This window comes from Bombina bombina, chromosome 8 (assembly GCF_027579735.1).
Source record: "Bombina bombina isolate aBomBom1 chromosome 8, aBomBom1.pri, whole genome shotgun sequence".
Lineage (NCBI taxonomy): Eukaryota > Metazoa > Chordata > Amphibia > Anura > Bombinatoridae > Bombina > Bombina bombina.
Window position 1 is genome coordinate 153,693,323 of NC_069506.1, and position 18,565 is coordinate 153,711,887.

At 38.7% G+C, this 18,565-nt stretch overlaps 1 protein-coding gene across 2 annotated transcripts in view; it reads left to right on the forward strand.

Annotated features, from left to right (window-relative positions):
• Window positions 1-18,565, forward strand: part of LOC128638600 (sulfotransferase 2B1) — a 119,605-nt gene that overhangs the window by 69,439 nt on the left and 31,601 nt on the right. For both annotated transcript variants that reach the window (XM_053690654.1, XM_053690655.1), the window contains one exon: window positions 14,617-14,743. In XM_053690654.1, the coding sequence (XP_053546629.1) occupies window positions 14,617-14,743 (127 nt within the window). The remainder of the gene's footprint in view (window positions 1-14,616; window positions 14,744-18,565) is intronic.

Genomic DNA, 18,565 nt, shown 5'->3' on the forward strand with positions numbered 1-18,565 from the left:
GATGCCTCTATATTGAGGCATCCTGCAATAACATTTATTAGGCATCCGATGCAGAGAGAGCCACTCTGTGGCCCTCTCTGCATTGGCCAGCGATGCTACCTATCGTTAGTGGGTGGGAGTCATTGCAGGGAGGCAGGTGGGTGGCCATCTCTGGAGGATATCTGGCAGAGGGGGGGGCGGGATCACGTGTGGGGGCGCTGGGAGCACGCATTGAGGCGCGCGCGCACGGGGTGAGTGGGAACGCTAGACTATGAGACAAAGTGTTAAGAGAAGACTGGGGGAAATTGTATCTAAGGGATCTGGGAGGGGGTGAGGGATAGGTTTGTGAGGGGGGGCAACTACACTACAGAAAAATAGGTTTTTATATTTAAAAATAAAAAAAAAGACCAAATTGTATGGCAATCTGGGTACTGCCAGTACCCAAGATGGTGGACAGTAAGGTAGAGGGGGGAGGGTTAGAGATCTGTTTGGGAGGGGATCAGGGAGGTTGGGGGCTAAGGGGATCCTACACAGCAGAATATATATTTAAAAAAATAAAAAAAGCCTTTTATTTTAGTACTGGCGGGGACAATTGTGGGGTGGGGGAGGGAAGAGAACTATTTGGGAGGGATCAGGGGGTGGGATGTGTCAGATGGGAGGCTGATCTCTACACTAAAGCTAAAAGTAACCCCGCAAGCTACCTAATTAACCCCATCACTGCTGGGCATAATAAAAGTGTGGTGCGCAGCGGCATTTACCAGCCTTCTAATTACCAAAAAGCAATGCCAAAGTCATATATGTCTGCTATTTCTGAACAAAGAGGATCCCAGAGAAGCATTTACAACCATTTGTGCCATAATTGCACAAGCTGTTTGTAAATAATTTCAGTGTGAAACCTAAAGTTTGTGAAAAGTGAACACATTTTTTTATTTGATTGCATTTGGCGGTGAAATGGTATCATTAAATATACCAAAATGGGCCTAGATCAATACTTTGGGTCATCTACTACACTACACTAAAGCTAAAATTACCCCTACAAGTCTCCCTACAAGCTCCATAATTAACCTCTTCACTGCTGGGCATAATACACGTGTGGTGCGCAGCGGCATTTAGCGGCCTTCTAATTACCAAAAAGCGATGCCAAACTATATATGTCTGCTATTTCTGAACAAAGGGGATCCCAGGAAAGCATTTACAACCATTTATGCCATAATTGCACAAGCTGTTTGTAAATAATTTCAGTGAGAAACCTAAAGTTTGTAAAAAAGATGTGAAAAAGTGAACAATTTTTTTTATTTTATTGCATTTGGCGGTAAAATGGTGGCATGACATATACCAAAATATATAACTTGCAAAAAAAGGAAAGAATATGTAAACATTGTGTATGTCTAAACTCAGGACAAAATTTAGAAACTATTTAGCACGGGTGTTTTTTGATGGTTGTAGATGTGTAACAGATTTTGGGGGTCAAATTTAGAAAAAGTGTTTTTTTTTTTCTTTTTTCATCATATTTTATAATTTTTTTATAGTAACTTATAAGATATGATGAAAATAATGGTATCTTTAGAAAGTCTATTTAATGGCGAGAAAAACGGTATATAATATATGTGGGTACAGTAAATAAGTAAGAGGAAAATTACAGCTAAACACGAACACTGCAGAAATGTAAAATAGCCCTGGTCCCAAACGGACAGAAAATTGGAAAGTGCTGTGGTCACTAAGGGGTTAAAAATTAGCATAACTATACATTTAAAAAACAAAACAAAACTGTATGGGCTATATAAATGGATCATCTACAAAACATTTATGCAAAGAAAAATTGAGTGTATAATGTCCCTTTAAGCTTGAAAACCTAAACCCTTTTTCATTCCTTTGATTAAGTGCCCAGCGGAGGCATGAAACGTGTAAGGAGTTCTGTTTGTATCCTTGCCCTTATGTTTTAACTATGGTCAATACAATTTAAATGTTATCTTCCCTATATCAGTGTCTCTGTGTGCAGCTTCTCCTATTATTTTGCATTTGTCTTTAGCCATCTGGCAGCAGTGTGTGCAACAACAGTTATAGCAATGTTATACATAGTTGCAAGCACAACTGCCATAAAATGGCACACACAATCTATAGCAGCAGAGTTTGCAACTGTATAACAAATTGTATTAAACATTCTTGCAAACCCTGTTGTAGATGGCTTAAGACATGTGCATTTTTATTGACAATAATATTTTTACATTAACAACAGTGGAGGAGGTCAAACAATTTTTAGAAAAATAAGAAAAGTCAGAATTAACTATGAGTATAGTTGTGTTCTCCTTTTGTACATTGGTTGGGCTACTTGGTACCAATATGTTTTATTGTCTGTCTGTTTTCTTTTTCTTTTTTCTTTTTTTTTTCTTCCTCTCCCATCTCCCTCTTCCGGCCCTCTTCCTCCTCTCCACTCTCGCTCACCCCTCTTCTCTCTCTCTCTTCGGATGGGGTTATAAAAATTTATATTAATAGAAATGAAAAAATTACTTAACTTATTATCTTGGAATTTTGGCTGGTTTTCCTCCCCTGCAAAAGGAAAAAAATATTACAACATTTAAAAAGTTACAAACCAGATATTGCTTTCCTGCAGGAAACACATTTGAGTCTGCAGGAAATAGAGAAACTAAGGCCTAGATTTGGAGTTCGGCGGTAAAAGGGCTGTTAACGCTCCGCGGGCTTTTTTCTGGCCGCACCATAAAATTAACTCTGGTATCGAGAGTTCAAACAAATGCTGCGTTAGGCTCCAAAAAAGGAGCGTAGAGCATTTTTACCGCAAATGCAACTCTCGATACCAGAGTTGCTTACGGACGCGGCCGGCCTCAAAAACGTGCTTGTGCACGATTCCCCCATAGGAAACAATGGGGCTGTTTGAGCTGAAAAAAAACCTAACACCTGCAAAAAAGCAGCGTTCAGCTCCTAACGCAGCCCCATTGTTTGCTATGGGGAAACACTTCCTACGTCTGCACCTAACACTCTAACATGTACCCCGAGTCTAAACACCCCTAGCCTTACACTTATTAACCCCTAATCTGCCGCCCCCGCTATCGCTGACCACTGCATATTATTATTAACCCCTAATCTGCCGCTCCGTAAACCGCCGCCACCTACGTTATCCCTATGTACCCCTAATCTGCTACCCCTAACACCGCCGACCCCTATATTATATTTATTAACCCCTAACCTGCCCCCCACAACGTCGCCGACACCTGCCTACACTTATTAACCCCTAATCTGCCGAGCGGACCTGAGCGCTACTATAATAAAGTTATTAACCCCTAATCCGCCTCACTAACCCTATCATAAATAGTATTAACCCCTAATCTGCCCTCCCTAACATCGCCGACACCTAACTTCAATTATTAACCCCTAATCTTCCGATCGGAGCTCACCGCTATTCTAATAAATGGATTAACCCCTAAAGCTAAGTCTAACCCTAACACTAACACCCCCCTAAGTTAAATATAATATTTATCTAACGAAATAAATTAACTCTTATTAAATAACTTATTCCTATTTAAAGCTAAATACTTACCTGTAAAATAAATCCTAATATAGCTACAATATAAATTATAATTATATTATAGCTATTTTAGGATTAATATTTATTTTACTGGCAACTTTGTAATTATTTTAACCAGGTACAATAGCTATTAAATAGTTAAGAACTATTTAATAGTTACCTAGTTAAAATAATAACAAATTTACCTGTAAAATAAATCCTAACCTAAGTTATAATTAAACCTAACACTACCCTATCAATAAAATAATTAAATAAACTACCTACAATTACCTACAATTAACCTAACACTACACTATCAATAAATTAATTAAACACAATTCCTACAAATAAATACAATTAAATAAACTAGCTAAAGTACAAAAAATAAAAAAGAACTAAGTTACAGAAAATAAAAAAATATTTACAAACATAAGAAAAATATTACAACAATTTTAAACTAATTACACCTACTCTAAGCCCCCTAATAAAATAACAAAGCCCCCCAAAATAAAAAATTCCCTACCCTATTCTAAATTAAAAAAGTTACAAGCTCTTTTACCTTACCAGCCCTGAACAGGGCCCTTTGCGGGGCATGCCCCAAGAAGTTCAGCTCTTTTGCCTGTAAAAAAAAACATACAATACCCCCCCCCAACATTACAACCCACCACCCACATACCCCTAATCTAACCCAAACCCCCCTTAAATAAACCTAACACTAATCCCCTGAAGATCTTCCTACCTTGTCTTCACCATCCAGGTATCACCGATCCGTCCTGGCTCCAAGATCTTCATCCAACCCAAGCGGGGGTTGGCGATCCATAATCCGGTGCTGAAGAGGTCCAGAAGAGGCTCCAAAGTCTTCCTCCTATCCGGCAAGAAGAGGACATCCGGACCGGCAAACATCTTCTCCAAGCGGCATCTTCGATCTTCTTCCATCCGGAGCGAAGCGGCAGGATCCTGAAGACCTCCAGCGCGGAACATCCATCCGGACCGACGACTGAACGACGAATGACTGTTCCTTTAAGGGACGTCATCCAAGATGGCGTCCCTCGAATTCCGATTGGCTGATAGGATTCTATCAGCCAATCGGAATTAAGGTAGGAATTTTCTGATTGGCTGATGGAATCAGCCAATCAGAATCAAGTTCAATCCGATTGGCTGATCCAATCAGCCAATCAGATTGAGCTCGCATTCTATTGGCTGTTCCGATCAGCCAATAGAATGCGAGCTCAATCTGATTGGCTGATTGGATCAGCCAATCGGATTGAACTTGATTCTGATTGGCTGATTCCATCAGCCAATCAGAAAATTCCTACCTTAATTCCGATTGGCTGATAGAATCCTATCAGCCAATCGGAATTCGAGGGACGCCATCTTGGATGACGTCCCTTAAACTAACAGTCATTCGTCGTTCAGTCGTCGGTCCGGATGGATGTTCCGCGCTGGAGGTCTTCAGGATCCTGCCGCTTCGCTCCGGATGGAAGAAGATCGAAGATGCCGCTTGGAGAAGATGTTTGCCGGTCCGGATGTCCTCTTCTTGCCGGATAGGAGGAAGACTTTGGAGCCTCTTCTGGACCTCTTCAGCACCGGATTATGGATCGCCAACCCCCGCTTGGGTTGGATGAAGATCTTGGAGCCAGGACGGATCGGTGATACCTGGATGGTGAAGACAAGGTAGGAAGATCTTCAGGGGATTAGTGTTAGGTTTATTTAAGGGGGGTTTGGGTTAGATTAGGGGTATGTGGGTGGTGGGTTGTAATGTTGGGGGGGGGGTATTGTATGTTTTTTTTTACAGGCAAAAGAGCTGAACTTCTTGGGGCATGCCCCGCAAAGGGCCCTGTTCAGGGCTGGTAAGGTAAAAGAGCTTGTAACTTTTTTAATTTAGAATAGGGTAGGGAATTTTTTATTTTGGGGGGCTTTGTTATTTTATTAGGGGGCTTAGAGTAGGTGTAATTAGTTTAAAATTGTTGTAATATTTTTCTTATGTTTGTAAATATTTTTTTATTTTCTGTAACTTAGTTCTTTTTTATTTTTTGTACTTTAGCTAGTTTATTTAATTGTATTTATTTGTAGGAATTGTGTTTAATTAATTTATTGATAGTGTAGTGTTAGGTTAATTGTAGGTAATTGTAGGTAGTTTATTTAATTATTTTATTGATAGGGTAGTGTTAGGTTTAATTATAACTTAGGTTAGGATTTATTTTACAGGTAAATTTGTTATTATTTTAACTAGGTAACTATTAAATAGTTCTTAACTATTTAATAGCTATTTTACCTGGTTAAAATAATAACAAAGTTGCCTGTAAAATAAATATTAATCCTAAAATAGCTATAATATAATTATAATTTATATTGTAGCTATATTATGATTTATTTTACAGGTAAGTATTTAGCTTTAAATAGGAATAATTTATTTAATAAGAGTTAATTTATTTCGTTAGATAAAAATTATATTTAACTTAGGGGGGTGTTAGTGTTAGGGTTAGACTTAGCTTTAGGGGTTAATACATTTATTAGAATAGCGGTGAGCTCCGGTCGGCAGATTAGGGGTTAATAATTGAAGTTAGGTGTCGGCGATGTTAGGGAGGGCAGATTAGGGGTTAATACTATTTATGATAGGGTTAGTGAGGCGGATTAGGGGTTAATACATTTATTATAGTAGCGCTCAGGTCCGCTCGGCAGATTAGGGATTAATAAGTGTAGGCAGGTGTCGGCGACGTTGAGGGGGGCAGATTAGGGGTTAATAAATATAATATAGGGTTCGGCGGTGTTAGGGGCAGCAGATTAGGGGTACATAAGGATAACGTAGGTGGCGGCGATTTGCGGTCGGAAGATTAGGGGTTAATTATTTTAAGTAGCTGGCGGCGACGTTGTGGGGGGCAAGTTAGGGGTTAATAAATGTAATACAGGGGTCGGCGGGGTTAGGGGCAGCAGATTAGGGGTACATAAGTATAACGTAGGTGGCGGTCGGCAGATTAGGGGTTAAAAATTTTAATCGAGTGGCGGCGGTGTGGGGGGACCTCGGTTTAGGGGTACATAGGTAGTTTATGGGTGTTAGTGTACTTTAGGGTACAGTAGTTAAGAGCTTTATGAACCGGCGTTAGCCAGAAAGCTCTTAACTCCTGCTATTTTCAGGCGGCTGGAATCTTGTCGTTAGAGCTCTAACGCTCACTTCAGAAACGACTCTAAATACCAGCGTTAGAAAGATCCCATTGAAAATATAGGATACGCAAATGGCGTAGGGGGATCTGCGGTATGGAAAAGTCGCGGCTGAAAAGTGAGCGTTAGACCCTTTAATCACTGACTCCAAATACCAGCGGGCGGCCAAAACCAGCGTTAGGAGCCTCTAACGCTGGTTTTGACGGCTACCGCCGAACTCCAAATCTAGGCCTAAGAATGGGTTGGATTGGGGAGGTGTATGCGACTCCGGCAGTTAAAAGAAAGAGAGGAGTGGTGTGTATTTTCAGCAAGGATTTAGAGTTTCAGTTAATTTCACAACAGAGAGATGTGGAGGGAAGGTATCTCATTTTAGAAATAGAGATTAATAAATGGCGTTACACATTATGCAATCTCTATGCACCAAATGAATGCCGACCAGATTTCTGGGATAAGCTTTATGCAAAATTAATCAAGTCAGTGGACTCCCAAGTAATTATTGGTGGAGATTTCAATAGTGTGTGTATCCCTCAGTTGGACAGACTAAGGTCAAGTAGCTCTTATAAGTCTAGGAAGGAGGCCAAGGTTTTGAAATCTTTTATGAAAGGTCTTGGGCTCGGGGATATCTGGAGAATACAACACCCGGACGAGAAAATGTTTACATGCGAGTCCAAGACCTTTCATACATTCTCAAGGATAGATATGTTCCTTGCCTCCAAAAAACTTTTACAATTAGAAATTAAGACAGATATCAAAAGTATAGTCTTATCAGACCATGCTATTATCTCTCTGTCTGTCCAGCTGGGGAATAATAGAGAACATCTATGCAGTAAATTCTTTTTCCCCTCATTTCTGTATTCTAATATTCATTTTAGGAACTGGCTCATTCAAAAATGGAGGGACTATGCCTTATTAAATAAAGACTATTTTTTTAAGACTGAAATATATTGGGAGGCCGCGAAGGCTTTTCTTAGGGGTGAGATAAAGGCCTTTATGGTCAAAAGGAAAAGAAAGATAAAAGCAAGAGATCTCCAATTAACGAATACCCTGAAAAACAAATTTAGACAATATATTGACAATTCGAGTAGAGAGAATTGGACTATTTATCAGGAGGCAAAGAAAGAAAGAGAGATATTTTTAATACAAAATCAGCTACAAACAGAACTCAAAAACAAAGCTATATTTGGTACATTTTCTCCAAAAACGGCAAAAATGCTTGCGACCATTTCAAAAAGCAAAAGGAAAAATAATTATATTGGTTCAATAATATCTGACGGTCAAGAATACAATACTCCAAAGGACATTAATAGACAATTTTACTTATTTTTTCAAAAACTGTACGCTCCTGCTGAAGCTAACCAGGAGACGAAAAGTAGGTTTTGGAATTGCATTAAGACGCCAAAAATCTCTGAAGCACAGCTGAATACAATAAACAAGGAGATCACAATGGGGGAGGTATCAAAAGCTATTATAGAATTAACGCTAGGGAAGGCCCCAGGCCCTGACCAACTCCCCAGTGAATTTTATAAAATACTGGCAGAAGAGATTGCTCCTACATTGACTAAATTGTTTAATAACTATTTTTTACTGCATCTTCTCAAACCTTTACGGCATCTAATTTTACACTCATTCTAAAGAAGGATAAGGATCCCAACTCACTTGATGCATATAGACCAATCTCTCTCCTTAATAATGATTATAAAATCCTAGCAAATATATTAGCTTCCCGTCTCAAAAAGATTATAGGTGATGTCATTCATCCAGATCAAACTGGTTTTATACCGGGGAGAACAGCACAAAAAAATATAAGAAAGGCTATGATGCTGATCGAATACATATTAGAATCCCATAGGACAGGGTCAGATACAAAGCAAGATTTTGCTTTTTTGACAGTTGATGCGGAAAAAGCTTTTGACTCTGTCCTATGGGATCACCTATTCACAACTCTAACTAATTTTGGTTTTTCAGGACACTTTTTTACATATATCTCTTTAATATATAAGAATCCCATTTCCTGTCTCAGCATAAATAATATTCTATCTCCTCCCATAACTCTATCTAAAGGAACGAGACAGGGGTGTCCTCTTTCACCCTTGTTATTCGATCTGGCTATAGAACCTTTAGCTATAAAGAGTAGAGAAATACTAGAGGGCATTAAGATAAAACAACATAAGATGGTATTATCCCTCTATGCTGATGATATCTTATTCTATATAAGGAACTCGGCAAAAAATATTCCAATCTTAGTGGATCTACTAGCGGAGTTTAGTAATTTTACTGGCTATAGAGTAAATATAGCTAAATCAGAGATTCTGTGGATAATTAAGAATAGAAACAGTCTTTTGGAAAATCCCTTTAAATTAACTGATCATTTTATCAAATATTTAGGAATTAATATTTCTAGAAATCCAGAGGAATGGTATGGTATACATTTTACTCCTATCTGGAGGAAGTGTCTCTTTGAGATGCAGAAATGGAGTAGGCTACCACTGTCACTATCAGCGAGGATTGCGTTAATTAAAATGCAAACTCTTCCAAAAGTCTTATTTGTTATCCAGAATGTCCCTGTATTCATACGAAAGGCGGATATTAAAAAATTTAATGCAGGCTGCTCCCACTTTTTGTGGGCTTCTAAAAAAACGCGGATTGCATTGGCTAGACTAATGCATCCAAAAGAAATGGGTGGTTTTGCTTTCCCGAATCTGGTAAAATATAATTTGGCCTGTCTTGCCAGAATAGCCTTGGATTGGTTAACTGAAGCAAATTATGTTACCAGTTTAGAGATTGAGGAGAATATAATATTTCCCTATGCGCTGAAAGCATTACTACATATTTCGCATTACTCAACGGTTCAAAAGTTTATATTAAAATTTATAATCAACAATGTAATTATAGCCTGGCTTAAAATCTGCAAACACCTAGAGATCAGGCACACTCTATCTAAATACTTACCTATTAGAGGGAATTTGGATTTTGAAAGTGGATGTTCAGCTTCTGCTTTTGTGAAATGGTCAGCAAATAATTAGATTTTTCTACGACAGCTGATCGATCCGCTCTCTAATCATATGAAATCATTTGAAACTCTGACTAGAGAATTTAATTTAGATAGGAAATCATTCTTTGCCTGTCTCCAAATAAGGCATTTTTTCTATAATCAAGAGAATTTAGAGAGGGATATTTGGTCATTAGGCTCATTAGATGCCGCTATAAACCTGTTTTCCACTGGAAATCATTCTATTTCATACATCTATCGATTGCTTGTATCTAAAGATGCAGAGGCAAGAATAAATAGTCTTCTATGTTTATGGAAACAAGACTTCCCTGAAATAGATAGAGAATACTTTCAAAAGAGCTTTAATAGGGTCAGGAAGTTTTCAAGTAATATGGCAATAAGAGAATCACATTTAAAGCTCTTAAATAGAGCCTATCTCACCCCTACTAGGCTTGCTAAATGGAAAGGGAGTATGGCCTGTTATAGATGTAGATTCCCTTATGCTGACCTTTTTCATATGTTTTATGCCTGTCCAAAAATAACTAAGTTATGGAAACAGGTGGAATTTTGGCTGAATAGATTTCTGCCGGTTAGCATAACACTTAAACCACTATATATATTTTTTTTGGTACAAGATCAGGTCCAAAACAAACCTTTAATTAATACAGTAACTCTATTAGTGAGACAGATGATTTTAGGAATGTGGAAGGATAAAAATGCCCCAAGCATAGCTGCGGTCACTGGCAAGATTCGGTATCAAATGCTCCTAGAACAGCAAGACCCGCAAATATTTGAGGAAAATAAAGTTAAAAACTACCTAGTTAAATGGGATAAGGTTATTCTAGACCAAACCGAGGAAGTTCAGCGACAAATACTAACCCACTTTCGCAGGTCATCAGATCTGTTAGAACTAATACTCTCAGATAGATATCCTGAATTCTGGAGACAATTTCTATCTTAAATACGGGTGGGAGAGGGGAGGGGGTGGTGAGGTTTGGGAGAGGTTAAGTTGATTTTTTTTTTTTTTTTCTCTCTCTTTCTTTTTCTTTCTCTTTTTCTTTTTCTTTTTTCTTTCTGTTTTTGTTCGTTGTTTATTGAAGAAAATATAATGAATAGAGGACTAGGAAAAAAAGAAAAAAAAAAAAAAAAAAGAAATCCATGTAGGGAAGGAATTACTGTATTTTTGTATTATTAAGGAAGGTATAGGATTTTTGAGGACTGAGTTGCAAGTATTTGGTCAACCGGATGGAGTATAACTCAGTAGGAAATGTTATGATGTTACTAGCTAAAAATGTTTATTTTGAAATCTTAAGCATGCACTTTCTGTCATGTAAAATACCCGCCTTGTATTTTTTGTTTTTCTCCTCATTTCTTTCTTCTGTACCCCTCATGGATTTTACTAATAAATATATATATTAAAAGGGGTTAAAAATGCCCAGTCTGCCTCTGATAAACAACATTGGAAACCTAAGAGATGTATTATCTGAATCGTAGGAGTACAGAATTTACCATTTACCCTCTGATAGTGTGAAGCCAGCGCAATACCGGACCAGAGAAGGGAAACATAGCTGTCTGATTTTAGGCTGCTTTATGTGTTTATACAAAACATTGCAGTTACTCAGTGCATTACACAGTTCAGCTCCAGCATTAGAGAGCCAGGCATGTCAGCTATTGTAAGCAGGCTAGTTAAAGGGACAGTCTAGTCCAAAACAAACATTCATGATTCAGATAGGGCATGTAATTTTAAACAATTTTCCATTTTATTTCTATCACCAATTTTGCTTTGTTCCCTTGGTTTTCTTAGTTGAAAGCTAAACCTAGGAGGTTCATATGCTAATTTTAAAGCCACCTCTTCTTATCTCAGGGCATTTTGACAGTTTTTCACCACCAGCGGGTGTTAGTTCATGTGTTTCATATAGATAACACTGTGCTCACGCACGTGGAGTTCCTAGGAGCCAGCACTGATGGGCTAAAATACATGTCTGTCAAAAGAACTGAGGTAAATAGTGTATCAATATAACTGTGTTGGTTATGCAAAACCAGGGAATAGGTAATAAAGGGATTATCTATCTTTAAAAAAATAAATATTCTAGTGTAGACTGTACCTTTAAAAAAACCTAGCTCTGTAATTAGTGTGTAATACGTACGTATGTATTTGCAGTGAAAACTCTGCATGGTTTTTCACATTTAAGCAGATTTAGCAGCAAAATATGTAATGCATGAATATTGCAAAGTTTAAATAGCCCACTTTTGTTATTAACTACACTGCCCCTTTAATGTGCTAGATATGGACCCTAAGCAAGAACAAAAGTAAAGCTAGATGGTAAATTATACAGAAGAATAAAAGGCCTAGTTTAGAAATCGATTTAGTTTTCTTGGTTACATGGTCTACTAACCCAGAAGAACTCCACCTGCATGAGTATGTCTCGTATTCCCATGGAGCAATAGTATATTTGATCCAGGAATAACGTATGTTCTACTAAGGTGAAAAATTAGCAAATGTGGAAGTTACCTGTTGTTTCTATAAACGTGTAACTAGGTGTCTAGCACCATCCTATAATATAAAAGGCCAAGTGTGTTTGTCCGAAGCTGTCATGCACAGTAGAGACTGTGCAAGGACAAACACACCTGGCTTTCAACAGACTAACTAACCTCCTGGCATCTGGGGCCAACCGGGCGTGACATGGGGCGGGGCTTGACATGGGCTTGGCGTGGCGGGACCGGATGTGGCAGGGGCGGGGCCGGGCATGACAGGGGCGGGGCTGTGCGGCCGTGAAAGAGAGAGCTCAAAAGAGGGGGGATAGAGACAGCAAAAGAGGGGGGACAGAGAGAGCAAAATCGAGGGAGAGAGAGCGAAAGCAAAAGAGGGGAGATAGAGAGAGCAAAAGAGAGGGAGAGAGACAGCAAAAGAGAGGGGGGAGAAAGGGGGGGGGAGCGCAAAAGAGAGGGGGGGAGATAGGGGGAGAGAGAGCAAAAGAGAGGGGAGAGAGATAGAGCAAAAGAGAGGGGAGAGAGAGAGAGCAAAAGAGAGGGGAGAGAGAGAGAGCAAAAGAGAGAGGAGAGAGAGAGAGCAAAAGAGAGGGGAGAGAGAGAGAGCAAAAGAGAGGAGAGAGAGAGCAAAAGAGAGGGAAGAGAGAGAGCAAAAGAGAGGGGATAGAGAGCGCAAAAGAGAGGGGATAGAGAGCGCAAAAGAGAGGGGGAAAGAGAGAGAGAAAAATAGAGCGGAGAGAGAGAGAGCAAAAGAGAGGGGGAGAGAGAGAGCATAAGAGAGGGGGAAATAGAGCAAAAGAAAGGGGAGAGAGAGAGCAAAAGAGGGAGGGTAGAGAGAGCAAAAGAGGGGGGATAAAGAGAGCAAAAGACAGGGGGGAGAGAGAGCAAAAGAGAGGGGGATAGAGAGAGCAAAAGAGAGGGGGAGAGAGAGAGCAAAAGAGAGGGGGAGAGAGAGAGCAAAAGAGAGGGGGAGAGAGAGAGCAAAAGAGAGGGGGGAGAGAGAGCAAAAGAGGGGGGCTAGAGAGAGCAAAAGAGGGGGGATAGAGAGATCAAAAGAGAGAGACAGCAAAAGAGAGGGGGAGAGAGCAAAAAAAGGGGGAGAGAGAGTAAAAGAGGGGGGTTAGAAAGAGCAAAAGAGAGGGGGAGAGAGACAGCAAAAGAGAGGGGGGAATGAGAGCAAAAGAAAGGGGAGAGAGAGAGCAAAAGAGGGGGGATAGATAGAGCAAACGAGGGGGAGAGAGACCGCAAAACAGAGGGGGGGAGAGCAAAATAAAGGGGGGAGAGAGAGAGCAAAAGAGAGGGAGAGAGACAGCAAAAGAGAGGGGGAGAGAGAGCAAAAGAGAGGGGGAGAGAGAGAGAGCAAAAAGAGATGGGGAGAGCGCAAAAGAGAGGGGTAGAGAGAGCGCAAAAGAGAGGGAGAAAAAGAGAGGGGGAGAGAGAAAGATCAAAAGAGAGGAGAGAGAGAGCAAAATAGAGAGAGGGGGGAAAGAGAGAGCAGGGCTTTAGGACTAGTTAATTAATATTTTAAAAATTGTTGTTCTATATTTGCAATTTAAAATGACTATTTAATAGACATAAATTATGGGATTGGTCAAGTGTATAAGCTTAAGTAAGTTTAATACTATAGTGTTAAGCACTTCATCCCAGAATGTTTGGATTAAAGGGACATGAAACCCAAAACATTTCTTTCAGGATTTAGGTAAAACATATAATTTAAAACAACTTTCCAGTTACTTATTTCATAAAATTTTGCATTTGTTGAAGGAGCAGCAATGCACTAGAGGTTTCTAACTGAACACATGGGTGAGCCAATGACAGTTGTTATATATATGCAGCCACCAATCAGCAGCTAGAACCTAGGTTATTTGCTGCTCCTGAGTTTACCTAAATTAACCTTTCAGCAAAGGATAACAAGAGAAGGAAGCAAATTAAATAATAGAAGTAAATTGGAAAGTTGTTTAAAATCACCTGCTCTTTCTGAATCATTAAAGAAATAATTTGGGTTTCATGTCCCTTTCAGGGACAATCTCACCAAAATTGGTCATAGTTCCTCTAGCATCTATCTGAATCTGAGGGGTTTAGCCTGTGGAGCCATTGAGGTGTGAGATACCGCTGTGTTAGTTTAATATTAGTGTCTAAGCTAATGGGGCCGATTTACCATTGTGCAGGCGGACATGATTCGCTGTAGAATACGCTATCGGCATTTATTATTGCACAAGCTTGTGCAATACTGCCCTCTGCAGATTTGCGGCATATCCGACGCTAGCAGGAGGTGTTAGTCAACCCGATGGGTCTTAAGACCGCTGCTTCTTAACTCCTGTTTCCGGCGAGCCTGAAGGCTGGCGCGGAAACATATGCATTGGGCTAAATAGGCGGCATTATAAATGCCCCCCAAGTTTTTTTTTTTTATATATACAGTATATATAAATGTATTGTTTGTTTTACACTATTCATTTAAATATGTATTTTTGTTCCTTAGGTAATTTACACAGCTCGTAATCCAAAAGATGTTCTGGTGTCACTTTATCATTTTGCACAGATGGCGTATGTGATTAAGACACCTTGTAGCTTAGATGAATTTGTCGAGGACTTTCTTCAAGGCAGAGGTTTGTAAAATAAATATTTGCAAAAGTCTTCCCTTTATCCTAATATTGTTGTACTTTTAATTATAAACATATTGAGGATAGCTATTATTGGGTTAGATTACGAGTGGCGTGCTAACAGTTGCGCGTGAGCGAAAAGGGGTTTATTGTGGCTGTTTGCATATTACAGGTTGAAAGTAAATGGGATCTCTTGAGCGCAATTGAATATATAACGCTTGTCGGGATAGCGCGACTTCAGAGCTCTGGTTAACTCTTACGCCCGAATAAAAGGCTGCACAAAATAGATCAAAAATACATTTAAAAGTATAGTTACACTCATAATGACACCATATAATACAAATTATTATAAAAAAAAATGAAATAAAAAGTTATAATGGATTCAAAGATATGAGGTCTTAGGTGTTCGGAAAAAAAGGCAGGCAAAGGGCTTTAACATAGAGATACAAACATATATGTATGTGTGTGTATATATATATATATATATATATATATATATATATATATATATGTGTGTGTGTGTATATATATATATATATATATATATATGTGTGTGTGTATATATATATATATATATATATATATGTGTGTGTGTGTATATATATATATATATATATATATATATATATATATGTGTGTGTGTGTATATATATATATATATATATATGTGTGTGTGTGTGTATGTGTGTATATATATATATATATATATATATATATATATAAATATATATGTGTGTGTGTACATATTTATATTTGTATATATGAATTTATAGACATACTGTATATACACATATAAACACATAAATACATATGTATACATATATAGACATATATATATAAGTGCATTGGAACCCTTTACAGTCAAGTACATTAAAACATGTAAAATCATATTTATGCAATATTTATGTTTAATAAAGTGCTTAACTATGTATTTACTGTAAATATTTCACATTCCAATGTTCTGCACATAAGGGAATATGTTTGAAGTATTTATAAATATAAATTCCTAAATATCTGTATATTTATACCTATATACAATCATATATTTATATAGGTATAGATATATATTGTACCAAAATACCATTATATATATATACTGTATATATATATATATATATATATATATATATATATATAAAAATATGATTTTATGAATAAATAGAACATTAGAATGTGAAATATTCATATTTTCATGTCGGTTAAGGGCACTTGAGAAAATGTGATTGTGTTTGCGCATGAGTAGGGTGTTAGGTTTTTCCCCCACTTCCTTGACAGTATAAATAAGCCAGGAAATGGCCCAGCTAAGCTGTCCAGGACTGTTACTCAATGACAGCATTTTTGGAACCCATGAAGCAGGGTTAAATAATTTGCATGAAAAGTAAGAAGTAATACTTTCTGCTACTACTCTCCAAACTGAAGTAACATCACTTATGGGGGCCGATTTAACAATGTCTGTCAGACATGATACGCTGTAGCATATAATGTCCGACAGACATCGCTAAATGGGGACAGTTCTGGTGAACTGCTTGTGCAATGCTGCCCCCTGCAGATTCGCGGCCAATCGGCCGCTAGCAGGGGGTGTCAATCAACCCAATTGTATAGGATTGGGTTGATTGCTGTACACCGCTCAGAGGCGGCAGATACAGTTAAGGAGCAGCGGTTTTAAGATCGCAGCTTCTTAACTCCTGTTTCCTGCGAGCCTGAAGGCTCGCGCGGAAACAGGGCGAGATGGCCCCATTTGGGCCATCATAAATTGGCCCCATGGCCTCTATGTCCTTTGTCTCTGCACCAGCTGTTCAAGAGCGAATGAAAGCACTCTCTATGCTGACAAGTATAAGGGGAACCACTCTCAATGTAGAGGGGCATATCTGTTTCTGGCAAGACCGCTGCTCCATAACCTGTCCGCCTGCTCTGAGGAGGCAGACAGAGATCGCCACAATTCAACCCGATCGAGTACGATCGGGTTGATTGACAACCCCCTGCTGGCGGCCGCAAATCTGCAGGGATCGGCGTTGCACCAGCAGCTCACAAGAGCTGCTGGTGCAATGCTGAATACGGAGAGCGTATTGCTCTCCACATTCAGCAAGGTCTGTCGGACCTGATTTGCACTGTCGGATTAGGTCCGACAGACCTTTGATAAATACCCCCCAGAGAGTTTGAGATATAACAAACACAACACAATAAGTATTGTTGTCATTGTGCAACAATAACTTCCCTTAAATAGGATTTCTGCCTTCCTCTATTTCCCTTAGACCAAAGCAAATAAACATTTCTTTCATGTAATTGGCAAGAGTCCATGAGCTAGTGACGTATGGGATATACAATCCTACCAGGAGGGGCAAAGTTTCCCAAACCTTAAAATGCCTATAAATACACCCCTCACCACACCCACAATTCAGTTTTACAAACTTTGCCTCCTATGGAGGTGGTGAAGTAAGTTTGTGCTAAGATTTCTACGTTGATATGCACTTCTCAACATTGTTGAAGCCCGATTCCTCCCAGAGTACAGCGAATGTCAGAGGGACGTGAAGGGAGTATCACCTATTGAATACGATGATTTCCCTAACGGGGGTCTTTTTCATGGGTTCTCTGTTATCGGTCGTAGAGATTCATCTCCTACCTCCCTTTTTAGATCGACGATATACTCTCAAATTTACCATTACCTCTACTAAAGAACTGTTTTAGTACTGGTTTGGCTATCTGCTATTTGTAGATGGGTGTCTTTTGGTAAGTATGTTTTTATTACTTAAGACACTCTCAGCTATGGTTTGGCACTTTATGCAATTTATATAAAGTTATAAATATATGTATTGTACTTATATTTGCCATGAGTCAGGTTCATGTATTTCCTTCTGCAGACTGTCAGTTTCATATTTGGGAATATAAACACTTTAAGAAATTTGTTTCTTACCTGGGGTTTAGTCTTTTTTCAATTTTGACTACTTTTGTATTTGCGGGTATTAGGCCCGCGGGTGCGTCAAATGTTAGACTTTATTACGTCATTTTTGGCGCAAACTTTTTTGGCGCGGGAAATTACGTTTTTTGACGCAACTTCGTCATTTCCGGCGTCATACCTTTCACACGGCGGCGTCATTAGTGACGCAAGTGTGTCATTCCGGTCAATTTTGGCGCCAACAAAAGTTTACGTTACGTTGTGCGTCATACTTGGCGCCAATTTTTTCATTATTTCAATACCCCATTCATGTTTGCCTCCTGCTTTCTTCTATCAAGAGGCCTATGCTTTTGCATTTTTTCCCATTCCTGAAACTGTCATTTAAGTAAATAGATAATTTTGCTTTATATGTTGTTTTTTCTTTTACATTGAGCAAGATGTCCCAATCCGATCCTGTCTCTGAAGTTTCTGCTGGAACATTGCTGCCTGACGTCGGTTCTACCAAAGCTAAGTGCATTTGTTGCAAAATTGTAGAAATTATTCCACCGAATGTCATTTGTAATAGTTGTCATGATAAACTTTTACATGCAGATAGTGTTTCTATCAGTAATAGTACATTGCCAGTTGCAGTTCCTTCAACTTCTAATGTGCATGATATACCTGTAAATTTCAAAGAATTTGTTTCTGAATCTATTATGAAGGCTTTGTCTGCATTTCCACCTTCTAATAACCGTAAAAGGTCTTTTAAAACTTCTCATTTAGCTGATGAAATTTCAAATGACCAACAACATAATAATTCATCCTCTTCTGATGAGGATCTATCTGAAACAGAAGATCCTTCCTCAGATATTGACACTGACAAATCTACTTATTTATTTAAAATAGAGTATATGCGTTCTTTATTAAAAGAAGTGTTAATTACTTTGGATATTGAG